A 15,841-nucleotide genomic window follows, 5' to 3' on the forward strand; every position below is an offset into this window, starting at 1 on the left:
ACTGTGACTCAAATCCCAACACAACACAAGTCATTGCTCCCACTTAACATCTATATAATATCCCATTTACAAACAAAGCCATTTATATCATTTCTTATCTTACCCATACAGTTCCTTTCCGTGGTGCCATAAAGTAAGGTTTGCATTCCAAAAAGCCAGAGTCCACGTAATGGATCCCACACAGCCCAAATCTAAAACGTACAAACAAAATCTAAAGTAAATAGCTGTAGAACGCGGAACAGCAATGAAATCACTGTGCTATGAGAAAGCTTCCTGTCTGTCAGGTATGTTCTATCCACTCCTGTAAGAAGTGTACTACATAAATCTGCAGTCTCTGCTCGCGTCAGAGCATATCTGTAATTTGCACGTACAGGGTGTGTATACAGTTCACATTGAAATATTTGTGCTTTCGCTGTAGAAGAGCTTTCCCATTTGCTAATGCGTTAGCGTTGTGCCGCAGTACTCACGATGCGTAACAGTTATCCTGAGCCACAGTCACACCGCAATAAGGAAGCAGCCAGCTAATCTCTGTGCTGTGGTAGCGTTTGATGTTATTAATTGGTTCATAGAGACGTCGAAAGTCCCAGAACTTCAACCTCCGGTCATTACCGCTGGTCACCAGGAAATTACTGTATAGAGAAAAAAAAAATGATAAAGTATTATTCAGTTAGTGCAAGACAGTATGAAAACATGCGCCCTGATGCTGAACACTGCGGATTATATCAATCTATTTCTTGGTATTCACCAACAAACCTTTTTCTAGTTTTCTTCTCTCAAGCATCAGTGTTTGGGGATTTTTGGTAAACAGACACAAAAACAGTGAGAGGGTAACTTAAAGGGCATATGGAATGTTGTCTACAGTACGGTACAAACATTTTCACTAATATTTAAAAAAAACATTCTATTTTCCCTGCCTGTAAGTCACAAAAGTATTACAAAAACATAATTTATGCTTACCTGATAAATTTATTTCTCTTGTAGTGTATCCAGTCCACGGATCATCCATTACTTGTGGGATATTCTCCTTCCCAACAGGAAGTTGCAAGAGGATCACCCACAGCAGAGCTGTTATATAGCTCCTCCCCTAACTGCCATATCCAGTCATTCGCCTGAAGACAAACAGAGAAAGGAGAAACCATAGGGTGCAGTGGTGACTGTAGTTTAATTAAAATTTAGACCTGCCTGAAAAGGACAGGGCGGGCCGTGGACTGGATACACTACAAGAGGAATAAATTTATCAGGTAAGCATAAATTATGTTTTCTCTTGTTAAGTGTATCCAGTCCACGGATCATCCATTACTTGTGGGATACCAATACCAAAGCTAAAGTACACGGATGATGGGAGGGACAAGGCAGGAACTTAAACGGAAGGAACCACTGCCTGTAGAACCTTTCTCCCAAAAACAGCCTCCGAAGAAGCAAAAGTATCAAATTTGTAAAATTTGGAAAAAGTATGAAGCGAAGACCAAGTTGCAGCCTTGCAAATCTGTTCAACAGAGGCCTCATTTTTAAAGGCCCAGGTGGAAGCCACAGCTCTAGTAGAATGAGCTGTAATCCTTTCAGGAGGCTGCTGTCCAGCAGTCTCATAGGCTAAACGGATTATACTCCGAAGCCAAAAAGAAAGAGAGGTTGCCGAGACCTTCTGACCTCTCCTCTGTCCAGAGTAAACAACAAACAGGTTAGATGTTTGGCGAAAATCTTTAGTAGCCTGTAAGTAAAACTTCAATGCACGGACTACGTCTAGATTATGCAAAAGACGTTCCTTCTTTGAAGAAGGATTAGGACATAATGATGGAACAACAATCTCTTGATTGATATTCTTGTTAGAAACCACCTTAGGTAAAAACCCAGGTTTTGTATGCAGAACAACTTTATCTGAATGAAAGATCAGATAAGGAGAATCACAATGTAAGGCAGATAACTCCGAGACTTTGATAACCTGGACTCCGTCAGGTAAATTTTCATTTCTACAGAATCTATTAGAGTCCCTAGGAAGGAAACCCTTGTGAGAGGAGATAGAGAACTCTTTTCTTCGTTCACTTTCCACCCATGCGACTTTAGGAATGCCAGAACTATCTCTGTATGGGATTTGGCAATTTGAAAGCTTGACGCCTGTATCAGGATGTCGTCCAGGTAAGGAGCCACCGCTATGCCTCGCGGTCTTAGGACCGCCAGACGTGAGCCCAGAACCTTTGTAAAAATTCTTGGGGCTGTAGCCAACCCGAATGGAAGAGCTACAAACTGGTAATGCCTGTCTAGAAAGGCAAACCTCAGGAACTGATGATGATTCTTGTGAATCGGAATGTGAAGGTAGGCATCCTTTAAGTCCACTGTGGTCATGTACTGACCCTCTTGTATCATGGGTAAAATGGTTCGAATAGTTTCCATCTTGAATGATGGAACTCTGAGGAATTTGTTTAGGATCTTTAAATCCAAAATTGGTCTGAAGGTTCCCTCTTTTTTGGGAACCACAAACAGATTTGAATAAAACCCCTGTCCTTGTTCCGTCCGCGGAACTGGATGGATCACTCCCATTACAAGGAGATCTTGTACGCAGCTTAGGAATGCCTCTTTCTTTATCTGGTTTGCAGATAATCTTGAAAGGTGAAATCTCCCTTGTGGAGGAGAAGCTTTGAAGTCTAGAAGATATCCCTGAGATATGATCTCCAATGCCCAGGGATCCTGAACATCTCTTGCCCACGCCTGGGCGAAGAGAGAGAGTCTGCCCCCTACTAGATCCGTTGTCGGATAGGGGGCCGCTCCTTCATGCTGTCTTAGAGGCAGCAGCAGGCTCTCTGGCCTGCTTGCCCTTGTTCCAGGACTGGTTAGGTTTCCATGACTGCTTGGATTGAGCAAAAGTTCCCTCTTGTTTTGAAGCAGAGGAAGTTGATGCTGCACCTGCCTTGAAATTTCGAAAGGCACGAAAATTAGACTGTTTGGCCTTTGATTTGGCCCTGTCCTGAGGAAGGGTATGATCCTTACCTCCAGTAATGTCAGCAATAATTTCTTTCAAACCAGGCCCAAATAAGGTCTGCCCCTTGAAAGGAATGTTGAGTAATTTAGACTTTGAAGTCACATCAGCTGACCAGGATTTGAGCCATAGCGCCCTACGCGCCTGGATGGCGAATCCGGAATTCTTAGCCTTTAGTTTAATCAAATGAACAATGGCATCAGAAACAAATGAGTTAGCTAGCTTAAGAGTTCTAAGCTTGTCAACAATTTCAGTCAATGGAGCTGTATGGATGGCCTCTTCCAGGGCCTCAAACCAGAATGCCGCCGCAGCAGTGACAGGCGCAATGCATGCAAGGGGCTGTAAAATAAAACCTTGTTGAATAAACATTTTCTTAAGGTAACCCTCCAATTTTTTATCCATTGGATCTGAAAAAGCACAACTGTCCTCAACCGGGATAGTGGTACGCTTTGCTAAAGTAGAAACTGCTCCCTCCACCTTAGGGACCGTCTGCCATAAGTCCCATGTAGTGGCATCTATTGGAAACATTTTTCTAAATATAGGAGGTGGGGAAAAGGGCACACCGGGCCTATCCCACTCCTTACTAATAATTTCTGTAAGCCTTTTAGGTATTGGAAAAACATCAGTACTCACCGGTACTGCATAGTATTTATCCAGCCTACACAATTTCTCTGGCACTGCAATTGTGTCACAGTCATTCAGAGCAGCTAATACCTCCCCAAGCAATACACGGAGGTTCTCAAGCTTAAATTTTAAATTAGAAATCTCTGAATCAGGTCTCCCCGATTCAGAGACGTCACCCACAGACTGAAGCTCTCCGTCCTCAGGTTCTGCATATTGTGACGCAGTATCAGACATGGCTCTTACAGCATCTACGCGCTCTGTATCTCGTCTAACCCCAGAGCTATCGAGCTTGCCTCTCAATTCAGGCAATCTGGATAATACCTCTGACAGGGTATTATTCATGATTGCAGCCATGTCCTGCAAAGTAATCGCTATGGGCGTCCCTGATGTACTTGGCGCCATATTAGCGTGCGTCCCTTGAGCGGGAGGCGAAGGGTCCGACACGTGGGGAGAGTTAGTCGGCATAACTTCCCCCTCGACAGACCCCTCTGGTGACAATTCTTTTATAGATAAAGACTGATCTTTACTGTTTAAGGTGAAATCAATACATTTAGTACACATTCTCCTATGGGGCTCCACCATGGCTTTTAAACATAATGAACAAGTATCCTCTGTTTCAGACATGTTTGTACAGACTAGCAATGAGACTAGCAAGCTTGGAAAACACTTTAAAGCAAGTTAACAAGCAATATAAAAAACTTTACTGTGCCTTTAAGAGAAACAAATTTTGACAAAATTTGAAATAACAGTGAAAAAAGACAGTTACACTAACAAAATTTTTACAGTGTATGTAACAAGTCAGCAGAGCATTGCACCCACTTGCAAATGGATGATTAACCCCTTAATAACAAAAACAGAATAATAAATGACAAAAACGTTTTTTAAACACAGTCACAACAACTGCCACAGTCTACTGTGGTTGTTACCCTCCTCAAACACGACTTTGAAGCCTTTTGAGCCCTTCAGAGATGTCCTGTATCATGCAGAGGGAAGCTGAATGTCTCTGTCAGTATTTTTATTTGCACAGAAAAGCACTAAAATAGGCCCTTCCCACTCATATTACAACAGTGGAAAGCCTCAGGAAACTGTTTCTAGGCAAAAATCAAGCCAGCCATGTGGAAAAAAACTAGGCCCCAATAAGTTTTGTCACCAAACATATATAAAAACGATTAACATGCCAGCAAACGTTTTATATTACACTTTTATAAAAGTATGTATCTCTGTTAATAAGCCTGATACCAGTCGCTATTAAATCACTGCATTTAGGCTTAACTTACATTAATCCGGTATCAGCAGCATTTTTCTAGCAAACCATCCCTAGAAATATTTTAACTGCACATACCTTATTGCAGGAAAACCTGCACGCCATTCCCCCTCTGAAGTTACCTCACTCCTCAGAATATGTGAGAACGGCAATGGATCTTAGTTACTTCTGCTAAGATCATAGAAATCACAGGCAGATTCTTCTTCTAATGCTGCCTTTGATAAGACAGTACACTCAGGTACCATTTAAAAATAACAAACTTTTGATTGAAGTTAAAAAACTAACTATAATACACCACTCTCCTCTTACTACGTCCATCTTTGTTGAGAGTTGCAAGAGAATGACTGGATATGGCAGTGAGGGGAGGAGCTATATAGCAGCTCTGCTGTGGGTGATCCTCTTGCAACTTCCTGTTGGGAAGGAGAATATCCCACAAGTAATGGATGATCCGTGGACTAGATACACTTAACAAGAGAAATGGTATAAAACGACCTTAAGTTACATGCAGAAGCTGTATTATAAAATTTAAACCTTGTCTGTATGACATAAGATATTGTTGTTTAAACTTGGTCCCATACCCTCTCCAAACTGTCCCATTTTAAAGACGCAAATATTCCAAAATCCAAACTACTGCAACAGTTCGGATAAAGGGTTTTCTACCTGTATATGTTTTACTAACTGTCTACTATTTACTGTCTTCTTAGCTGGGTTGGCTGAGCCACACGGATTTATCCATGCCGTGCTTTAGCTTAAATTGTGACAATTTCAGTAGGAACAGCAGCAGATTAATCTTCATGTTATTGTGCAGATTTTAGAAGTCAGGATACAAAATGAATGGACATCGTGAACCACACAGAAAAGGCTACATTTACCCAGATAAAATGAGTGCTGAACCAGTACAATTTATGATCTACCACCCTAGAGAGGAGGTTTATAAAGGTAGCACTTATCTAATGAGAACCATCCCGCATCTGATGTCAGCCAGTAGTTATCCTGTATATATACATGATCAGGGTGCATGAGCATCTACTTTACAAGAGGAGAAGAACATGGCACTGGGTATGGAGCGCTGTCTGCTTTACACCATTACTTTACAAAGAGGAGAAGCTTACCTGTCTGCTTTACACCATTACTTTACAAACAGAAGTAGCTTACCTGTCTGCTTTACACCATTACTTTACAAACAGAAGTAGCTTACCTATCTGCTTTACACCATTACTTTACAAAGAGGAGAAGCTTACCTGTCTGCTTTACACCATTACTTTACAAACAGAAGTAGCTTACCTGTCAGCTTTACACTGTTACTTTACAAACAGAAGTAGCTTACCTGACTGCTTTACACCATTACTTTACAAACAGGAGAAGCTAACCTGTCTGCTTTACACCATTACTTTACAAACAGGAGAAGCTTACCTGTCTGCTTTACACCATTACTTTACAAACAGAAGAAGCTTACCTGTCTGCTTTACCCCATTACTTTACAAACAGAAGTAGCTTACCTGTCTGCTTTACACCATTACTTTACAAACAGGAGAAGCTTACCTGTCTGCTTTACACCATTACTTTACAAACATAAGTAGTTTATCTGTCTGCTTTACACCATTACTTTACAAACAGGAGTAGCTTACCTGTCTGCTTTACACCATTACTTTACAAAATGGAGAAGCTTACCTGTCTGCTTTACACCATTACTTTACAAACAGAAGTAGCTTACCTGTCTGCTTTACACCATTACTTTACAAACAGAAGTAGCTTACCTGTCTGCTTTACACAATTACTTTACAAACAGGAGAAGCGTACCTGTCTGCTTTACACCATTACTTTACAAACAGAAGTAGCTTACCTGTCTGCTTTACATCATTACTTTACAAACAGAAGTAGCTTACCTGTCTGCTTACACCATTACTTTACAAACAGAAGAAGCTTACCTGTCTGCTTTACACCATTACTTTACAAACAGAAGTAGCTTACCTGTCTGCTTTACACCATTACATTACAAACAGAAGTAGCTTACCTGTCTGCTTACACCATTACTTTACAAACAGAAGAAGCTTACCTGTCTGCTATACACAATTACTTTACAAACAGGAGAAGCTTACCTGTCTGCTTTACACCATTACTTTACAAACAGAAGTAGCTTACCTGTCTGCTTTACACCATTACTTTACAAACAGAAGTAGCTTACCTGTCTGCTTTACACCATTACTTTACAAACAGAAGTAGCTTACCTGTCTGCTTTACACCATTACTTTACAAACAGAAGTAGCTTACCTGTCTGCTTTACACCATTACTTTACAAACAGAAGAAGCTTACCTGTCTGCTTTACACCATTACTTTACAAACAGAAGTAGCTTACCTGTCTGCTTTACACCATTACTTTACAAACAGAAGAAGCTTACCTGTCTGCTTTACACCATTACTTTACAAACAGAAGAAGCTAACCTGTCTGCTTTACACCATTACTTTACAAACAGAAGTAGCTTACCTGTCTGCTTTACACCATTACTTAACAAACAGAAGTAGCTTACCTGTCTGCTTTACACCATTACTTTACAAACAGGAGAAGCTTACCTGTCTGCTTTACACCATTACTTTACAAACAGGAGAAGCTTATCTGTCTGCTTTACACCATTACTTTACAAACAGGAGAAGCTTACCTGTCTGCTTTACACCATTACTTTACAAACAGGAGAAGCTTGCCTGTCTGCTTTACACAATTACTTTACAAACAGAAGTAGCTTACCTGTCTGCTTTACACAATTACTTTACAAAAAGAAGTAGCTTACCTGTCTGCTTTACACAATTACTTTAGAGAAGCTTACCTGTCTACTTTGCACCAATACTTAACAAACAGAAGAAGCTTACCTGTCTGCTTTGCACCATTCTATACAACGAACAGCATGGTCATGTGCGAAGAAACTGTGAAACGGGTACTGCTTGATCACCCGACCCTGGCGAACCCTCTGTAAGACCGACTTGGTCTTCAGATCCCAGATAGAAACGGTGCCTGACAAAAAAACATCACAAGCTCAACTCTTGTGAAAAAAGGCCCTTGCAATATATTGTCTAAACAAGCTACTGGAAACTGCAGAACATGGGGCTTTTCAGCTTATGACTAATTCATTAAAAGGACCAGTAAATAAAGTACAAATGCATTATAAGACAATGTAAAAGCACTTACTCTGAACTTAAAATAACCAGTACTTTGTTTTGGACAAAAAATTCCTTCCATTGTCCTGTCCATTCTATCATGTGACAATCATCGTCCAATCACTCATGTATACACTGAGAACTCACACACAGAGGAGCTGGTGACTCACAAACTGTGCAGATAAAAGGACTACGCACAATTAGATAATATAAGAAGTTAAATAAATTGCATGAACTGACTCATGAACATCTAATTTTAGTCTCCCTTTAAATCGCATCCTTCTGTTTAATCGAATTTAATCAACTCGATCATTTCAGGATAAAAAATCTTTCACACCCTGACTATTCCAGTCATCACAATTTTTTTTTTATTATTTCAAAACAAACTTTATTAAATAAATAAGTAAATAAAATACCAGTTACCTGTGATAAATATTTTAAAGCTCACATGCTGTTCATATGAATTATATACTTAGGCTACCATTGCTTCCTAACCTATGTGCCAGTTATGAGCTATTTGCAATCCCCCCAGGCTTGTTTAACTGGGGTGATTGAAATTCCCTGCTTGCATGCGATTGGCCACAACTGCTCTCACGCAATATGGCTTAGTGTCAGGGCACACAGGGGTATAAAGTGACATTTGGGAGGTTGGAGAGTAAAGTACAGTACACAGGGTCATACAGTGACATGTGAGACGCAGAGGAGTCAGGTACACAGGGTCATACAGTGACATGTGAGAGGCAGAGGAGTCAGGTACACAGGGTCATACAGTGACATGTGAGACGCAGAGGAGTCAGGTACACAGGGTCATACAGTGACATGTGAGAGGCAGGAGAGTCAGGTAAAAAGGGTCATACAGTGACATGTGAGAGGCAGAAGAGTCAGGTACAGAGGGTCATACAGTGACATGTGAGAGGCAGAGGAGTCAGGTACACAGGGTCATACAGTGACATGTGAGAGGCAGGAGAGTCAGTTACAGAGGGTCATACAGTGACATGTGAGAGGCAGAGGAGTCAGGTACACAGGGTCATACAGTGACATGTGAGAGGCAGGAGAGTCAGGTACACAGGGTCATACAGTGACATGTGAGAGGCAGAGGAGTCAGGTACACAGGGTCATACAGTGACATGTGAGAGGCAGGAGAGTCAGGCACACAGGGTCATACAGTGACATGTGAGAGGCAGGAGAGTCAGGTACACAGGGTCATACAGTGACATGTGAGAGGCAGGAGAGTCAGGTACACAGGGTCATGCAGTGACATGTGAGGCAGAGTCAGGTACACAGGGTCATGCAGTGACATGTGAGAGGCAGGAGAGTCAGGTACACAGGGTCATACAGTGACATGTGAGAGGCAGGAGATACAGGTACACAGGGTCATACAGTGACATGTGAGAGGCAGGAGAGTCAGGTACACAGGGTCATGCAGTGACATGTGAGAGGCAGGAGAGTCAGGTACACAGGGTCATACAGTGACATGTGAGAGGCAGGAGATACAGGTACACAGGGTCATACAGTGACATGTGAGAGGCAGAGGAGTAAGGTACACAGGGTCATACAGTGACATGTGAGAGGCAGAGGAGTCAGGTACACAGGGTCATACAGTGACATGTGAGAGGCAGGAGAGTCAGGTACACAGGGTCATACAGTGACATGTGAGAGGCTGGAGAGTCAGGTACACAGGGTCATACAGTGACATGTGAGAGGCAGGAGAGTCAGGTACACAGGGTCATGCAGTGACATGTGAGAGGCAGGAGAGTCAGGTACACAGGGTCATGCAGCGACATGTGAGAGGCAGGAGAGGCAGGTACACAGGGTCATACAGTGACATGTGAGAGGCAGGAGATACAGGTACACAGGGTCATACAGTGACATGTGAGAGGCAGAGGAGTAAGGTACACAGGGTCATACAGTGACATGTGAGAAGCAGGAGAGTCAGGTACACAGGGTCATGCAGTGACATGTGAGAGGCAGGAGAGTCAGGTACACGGTCATACAGTGACATGTGAGAGGCAGGAGATACAGGTACACAGGGTCATACAGTGACATGTGAGAGGCAGAGGAGTCAGGTACACAGGGCCATACAGTGACATGTGAGAGGTAGGAGAGTCAGGTACACAGGGTCATACAGTGACATGTGAGAGGCAGAGGAGTCAGGTACACAGGGTCATACAGTGACATGTGAGACGCAGAGGAGTCAGGTACACAGGGTCATACAGTGACATGTGAGAGGCAGGAGAGTCAGGTAAAAAGGGTCATACAGTGACATGTGAGAGGCAGAAGAGTCAGGTACAGAGGGTCATACAGTGACATGTGAGACGCAGAGGAGTCAGGTACACAGGGTCATACAGTGACATGTGAGAGGCAGAGGAGTCAGGTACACAGGGTCATACAGTGACATGTGAGACGCAGAGGAGTCAGGTACACAGGGTCATACAGTGACATGTGAGAGGCAGGAGAGTCAGGTAAAAAGGGTCATACAGTGACATGTGAGAGGCAGAAGAGTCAGGTACAGAGGGTCATACAGTGACATGTGAGAGGCAGAGGAGTCAGGTACACAGGGTCATACAGTGACATGTGAGAGGCAGGAGAGTCAGGTACAGAGGGTCATACAGTGACATGTGAGAGGCAGAGGAGTCAGGTACACAGGGTCATACAGTGACATGTGAGAGGCAGGAGAGTCAGGTACACAGGGTCATACAGTGACATGTGAGAGGCAGAGGAGTCAGGTACACAGGGTCATACAGTGATATGTGAGAGGCGGAGGAGTCAGGTACACAGGGTCATACAGTGACATGTGAGAGGCAGGAGAGTCAGGCACACAGGGTCATACAGTGACATGTGAGAGGCAGGAGAGTCAGGTACACAGGGTCATGCAGTGACATGTGAGAGGCAGGAGAGTCAGGTACACAGGGTCATGCAGTGACATGTGAGAGGCAGGAGAGTCAGGTACACAGGGTCATACAGTGACATGTGAGAGGCAGGAGATACAGGTACACAGGGTCATACAGTGACATGTGAGAGGCAGGAGAGTCAGGTACACAGGGTCATACAGTGACATGTGAGAGGCAGGAGAGTCAGGTACACAGGGTCATACAGTGACATGTGAGAGGCAGGAGATCAGGTACACAGGGTCATACAGTGACATGTGAGAGGCAGAGGAGTCAGGTACACAGGGTCATACAGTGACATGTGAGAGGCAGAGGAGTCAGGTACACAGGGTCATACAGTGACATGTGAGAGGCAGGAGAGTCAGGTACACAGGGTCATACAGTGACATGTGAGAGGCAGGAGAGTCAGGTACACAGGGTCATACAGTGACATGTGAGAGGCAGAGGAGTCAGGTACACAGGGTCATACAGTGACATGTGAGAGGCAGGAGAGTCAGGTACACAGGGTCATACAGTGACATGTGAGAGGCAGGAGAGTCAGGTACACAGGGTCATGCAGTGACATGTGAGAGGCAGGAGAGTCAGGTACACAGGGTCATGCAGCGACATGTGAGAGGCAGGAGAGTCAGGTACACAGGGTCATACAGTGACATGTGAGAGGCAGGAGATCAGGTACACAGGGTCATACAGTGACATGTGAGAGGCAGAGGAGTAAGGTACACAGGGTCATACAGTGACATGTGAGAAGCAGGAGAGTCAGGTACACAGGGTCATGCAGTGACATGTGAGAGGCAGGAGAGTCAGGTACACGGTCATACAGTGACATGTGAGAGGCAGGAGATACAGGTACACAGGGTCATACAGTGACATGTGAGAGGCAGAGGAGTCAGGTACACAGGGCCATACAGTGACATGTGAGAGGTAGGAGAGTCAGGTACACAGGGTCATACAGTGACACGTGAGAGGTAGGAGAGTCAGGTACACAGGGTCATACAGTGACATGTGAGAGGCAGAGGAGTCAGGTACACAGGGTCATACAGTGACATGTGAGAGGTAGGAGAGTCAGGTACACAGGGTCATACAGTGACATGTGAGAGGCAGGAGAGTCAGGTACACAGGGTCATACAGTGACATGTGAGAGGAAGGAGAGTCAGGTACAGAGGGTCATACAGTGACATGTGAGAGGCAGAGGAGTCAGGTACACAGGGTCATACAGTGATATGTGAGAGGCAGGAGAGTCAGGTACACAGGGTCATACAGTGACATGTGAGAGGAAGGAGAGTCAGGTACATAGGGTCATACAGTGACATGTGAGAGGTAGGAGAGTCAGGTACACAGGGTCATACAGTGGCATGTGAGAGGCAGGAGAGTCAGGTACACAGGGTCATACAGTGACACGTGAGAGGCAGGAGAAACAGGTACACAGGGTCATACAGTGACATGTGAGAGGCAGGAGAGTCAGGTACACAGGGTCATACAGTGACATGTGAGAGGCGGGAGAGTCAGGTACACAGGGTCATACAGTGACATGTGAGAGGCAGGAGAGTCAGGTACAGAGGGTCATACAGTGACATGTGAGAGGCAGAGGAGTCAGGTACACAGGGTCATACAGTGACATGTGAGAGGCAGGAGAGTCAGGTACACAGGGTCATACAGTGACATGTGAGAGGCAGAGGAGTCAGGTACACAGGGTCATACAGTGACATGTGAGAGGCAGGAGAGTCAGGTACACAGGGTCATACAGTGACATGTGAGAGGCAGGAGAGTCAGGTACACAGGGTCATACAGTGACATGTGAGAGGTAGGAGAGTCAGGTACAGAGGGTCATACAGTGACATGTGAGAGGCAGAGGAGTCAGGTACACAGGGTCATACAGTGACATGTGAGAGGCAGGAAAGTCAGGTACACAGGGTCATACAGTGACATGTGAGAGGTAGGAGAGTCAGGTACAGAGGGTCAAACAGTGACATGTGAGAGTCAGGCACACAGGGTCATACAGTGACATGTGAGAGGCAGGAGAGGCAAGTATACAGGGTCATACAGTGACATGTGAGAGGCAGGGGAGGCAGGTACACAGGGTCATACAGTGACATGTGAGAGGCAGGAAAGTCAGGTATACAGGGTCATACAGTGACATGTTAGAGGCAGGAGAGTCAGGTACACAGGGTCATACAGTGACATGTGAGAGGCAGGAGAGTCAGGTATACAGGGTAATACAGTGACATGTGAGAGGCAGGAGTCAGGTACAGAGGGTCATACAGTGACAAGTGAGAGGCAGGAGAGGCAGGTACACAGGGTCATACAGTGTCATGTGAGAGGCAGGAGAGGCAGGTACACAGGGTCATACAGTGACATGTGAGAGGCAGGAGAGTCAGGTACACAGGGTCATACAGTGACATGTGAGAGACAGAAGTCAGGTATACAGGGTCATACAGTGACATGTGAGAGGCAAGAGAGTCAGGTATACAGGGTCATACAGTGACATGTGAGAGGCAAGAGAGTCAGGTAGACAGGGTCATACAGTGACACGTGAGAGGCAGGAGAGTCAGGTACAGAGAGTCATACAGTGACATGTGAGAGGCAGAGGAGTCAGGTACAGAGGGTCATACAGTGACATGTGAGAGGCAGGAGAGTCAGGTACACAGGGTCATACAGTGACATGTGAGAGGCAGGAGAGTCAGGTACAGAGGGTCATACAGTGACATGTGAGAGGCAGAGGAGTCAGGTACACAGGGTCATACAGTGACATGTGAGAGGCAGGAAAGTCAGGTACACAGGGTCATACAGTGACATGTGAGAGGCAGAGGAGTCAGGTACACAGGGTCATACAGTGACATGTGAGAGGCAGGAGAGTCAGGTACACAGGGTCATACAGTGACATGTGAGAGGCAGGAGAGTCAGGTACACAGGGTCATACAGTGACATGTGAGAGGCAGGAGAGTCAGGTACAGAGGGTCATACAGTGACATGTGAGAGGCAGAGGAGTCAGGTACACAGGGTCATACAGTGACATGTGAGAGGCAGGAAAGTCAGGTACACAGGGTCATACAGTGACATGTGAGAGGTAGGAGAGTCAGGTACAGAGGGTCAAACAGTGACATGTGAGAGTCAGGCACACAGGGTCATACAGTGACATGTGAGAGGCAGGAGAGGCAAGTATACAGGGTCATACAGTGACATGTGAGAGGCAGGGGGAGGCAGGTACACAGGGGTCATACAGTGACATGTGAGAGGCAGGAAAAGTCAGGTATACAGGGTCATACAGTGAGATGTGAGAGGCAGGAGAGTCAGGTACACAGGGTCATACAGTGACATGTGAGAGGCAGGAGAGTCAGGTATACAGGGTAATACCAGTGACATGTGAGAGGCAGGAGTCAGGTACAGAGGGGTCATACAGGTGACAAGTGAGAGGCAGGAGAGGCAGGTACACAGGGTCATACAGAGTGTCATGTGAGAGGCAGGAGAGGCAGGTACACAGGGTCATACAGTGACATGGTGAGAGGCAGGAGAGTCAGGTACACAGGGTCATACTGTGACATGTGAGAGACAGAAGTCAGGTATACAGGGTCATACAGTGACATGTGAGAGGCAAGAGAGTCAGGTATACAGGGTCATACAGTGACATGTGAGAGGCAAGAGAGTCAGGTAGACAGGGTCATACAGTGACACGTGAGAGGCAGGAGAGTCAGGTACACAGGGTCATACAGTGACATGTGAGAGGCAGGAGAGTCAGGTACACAGGGTCATACAGTGACATGTGAGAGACAGAAGTCAGGTATACAGGGTCATACAGTGACATGTGAGAGGCAAGAGAGTCAGGTATACAGGGTCATACAGTGACATGTAAGAGGCAGCAGAGTCAGGTACAGAGGGTCATACAGTGACATGTGAGAGGCAGAGGAGTCAGGTACACAGGGTCATACAGTGACATGTGAGAGGCAGAGGAGTCAGGTACAGAGGGTCATACAGTGACATGTGAGGGGCAGAGGAGTCAGGTACAGAGGGTCATACAGTGACACGTGAGAGGCAGGAGAGTCAGATACACAGGGTCATACAGTGACATGTAAGAGGCAGCAGAGTCAGGTACAGAGGGTCATACAGTGACATGTGAGAGGCAGGAGAGGCAGGTACAGAGGGTCATACAGTGACATGTGAGAGGCAGAGGAGTCAGGTACAGAGGGTCATACAGTGACATGTGAGAGGCAGAGAAGTCAGGTACAGAGGGTCATACAGTGACATGTGAGAGGCAGAGAAGTCAGGTACAGAGGGTCATGCAGTGACATGTGAGAGGCAGGAGAGTCAGGTACACAGGGTCATACTGTGACATGTGAGAGCCCGGAGAGTCAGGTACACAGGGTCATACAGTGACATGTGAGAGGCAGGAGAGTCAGGTACACAGGGTAATACAGTGACATGTGAGAGGCAGGAGTCAGGTACACAGGGTCATACAGTGACATGTGAGAGGCAGGAGAGGCAGGTACACAGGGTCATACAGTGACATGTGAGAGGCAGGAGAGTCAGGTACACAGGGTCATACAGTGACATGTGAGAGGCAGGAGAGTCAGGTACACAGGGTCATACAGTGACATGTGAGAGGCATGAGAGTCAGGTATACAGGGTCATACAGTGACATGTGAGAGGCAAGAGAGTCAGGTATACAGGGTCATACAGTGACATGTGAGAGGCAAGAGAGTCAGGTAGACAGGGTCATACAGTGACACTGTGAGAGGCAGGAGAGTCAGGTACACAGGGTCATACAGTGACATGTGAGAGGCAGGAGAGTCAGGTACACAGGGTCATACAGTGACATGTGAGAGACAGAGAGTCAGGTATACAGGGGTCATACAGTGACATGTGAGAGGCAGAGAGTCAGGTATACAGGGTCATACAGTGACATGTAGAGAGCAGGCAGAGTCAGGTACAGAGGGTCATACAGTGACATG

General features: G+C 45.5%; 1 protein-coding gene across 1 annotated transcript in view; it reads right to left on the reverse strand.

Annotated features, from left to right (window-relative positions):
- GTF3C2 (general transcription factor IIIC subunit 2) overlaps positions 1 to 15,841 on the reverse strand; it is a 452,236-nt gene that overhangs the window by 99,404 nt on the left and 336,991 nt on the right. The window contains exons 11-13 of the mRNA XM_053710988.1: positions 7,726 to 7,867; positions 468 to 629; positions 104 to 191 (exon numbers count right to left, since the gene is read on the reverse strand). Of these exons, the coding sequence (XP_053566963.1) occupies positions 104 to 191; positions 468 to 629; positions 7,726 to 7,867 (392 nt within the window). The remainder of the gene's footprint in view (positions 1 to 103; positions 192 to 467; positions 630 to 7,725; positions 7,868 to 15,841) is intronic.

The sequence above is a fragment of the Bombina bombina genome, chromosome 4 (assembly GCF_027579735.1).
Source record: "Bombina bombina isolate aBomBom1 chromosome 4, aBomBom1.pri, whole genome shotgun sequence".
Lineage (NCBI taxonomy): Eukaryota > Metazoa > Chordata > Amphibia > Anura > Bombinatoridae > Bombina > Bombina bombina.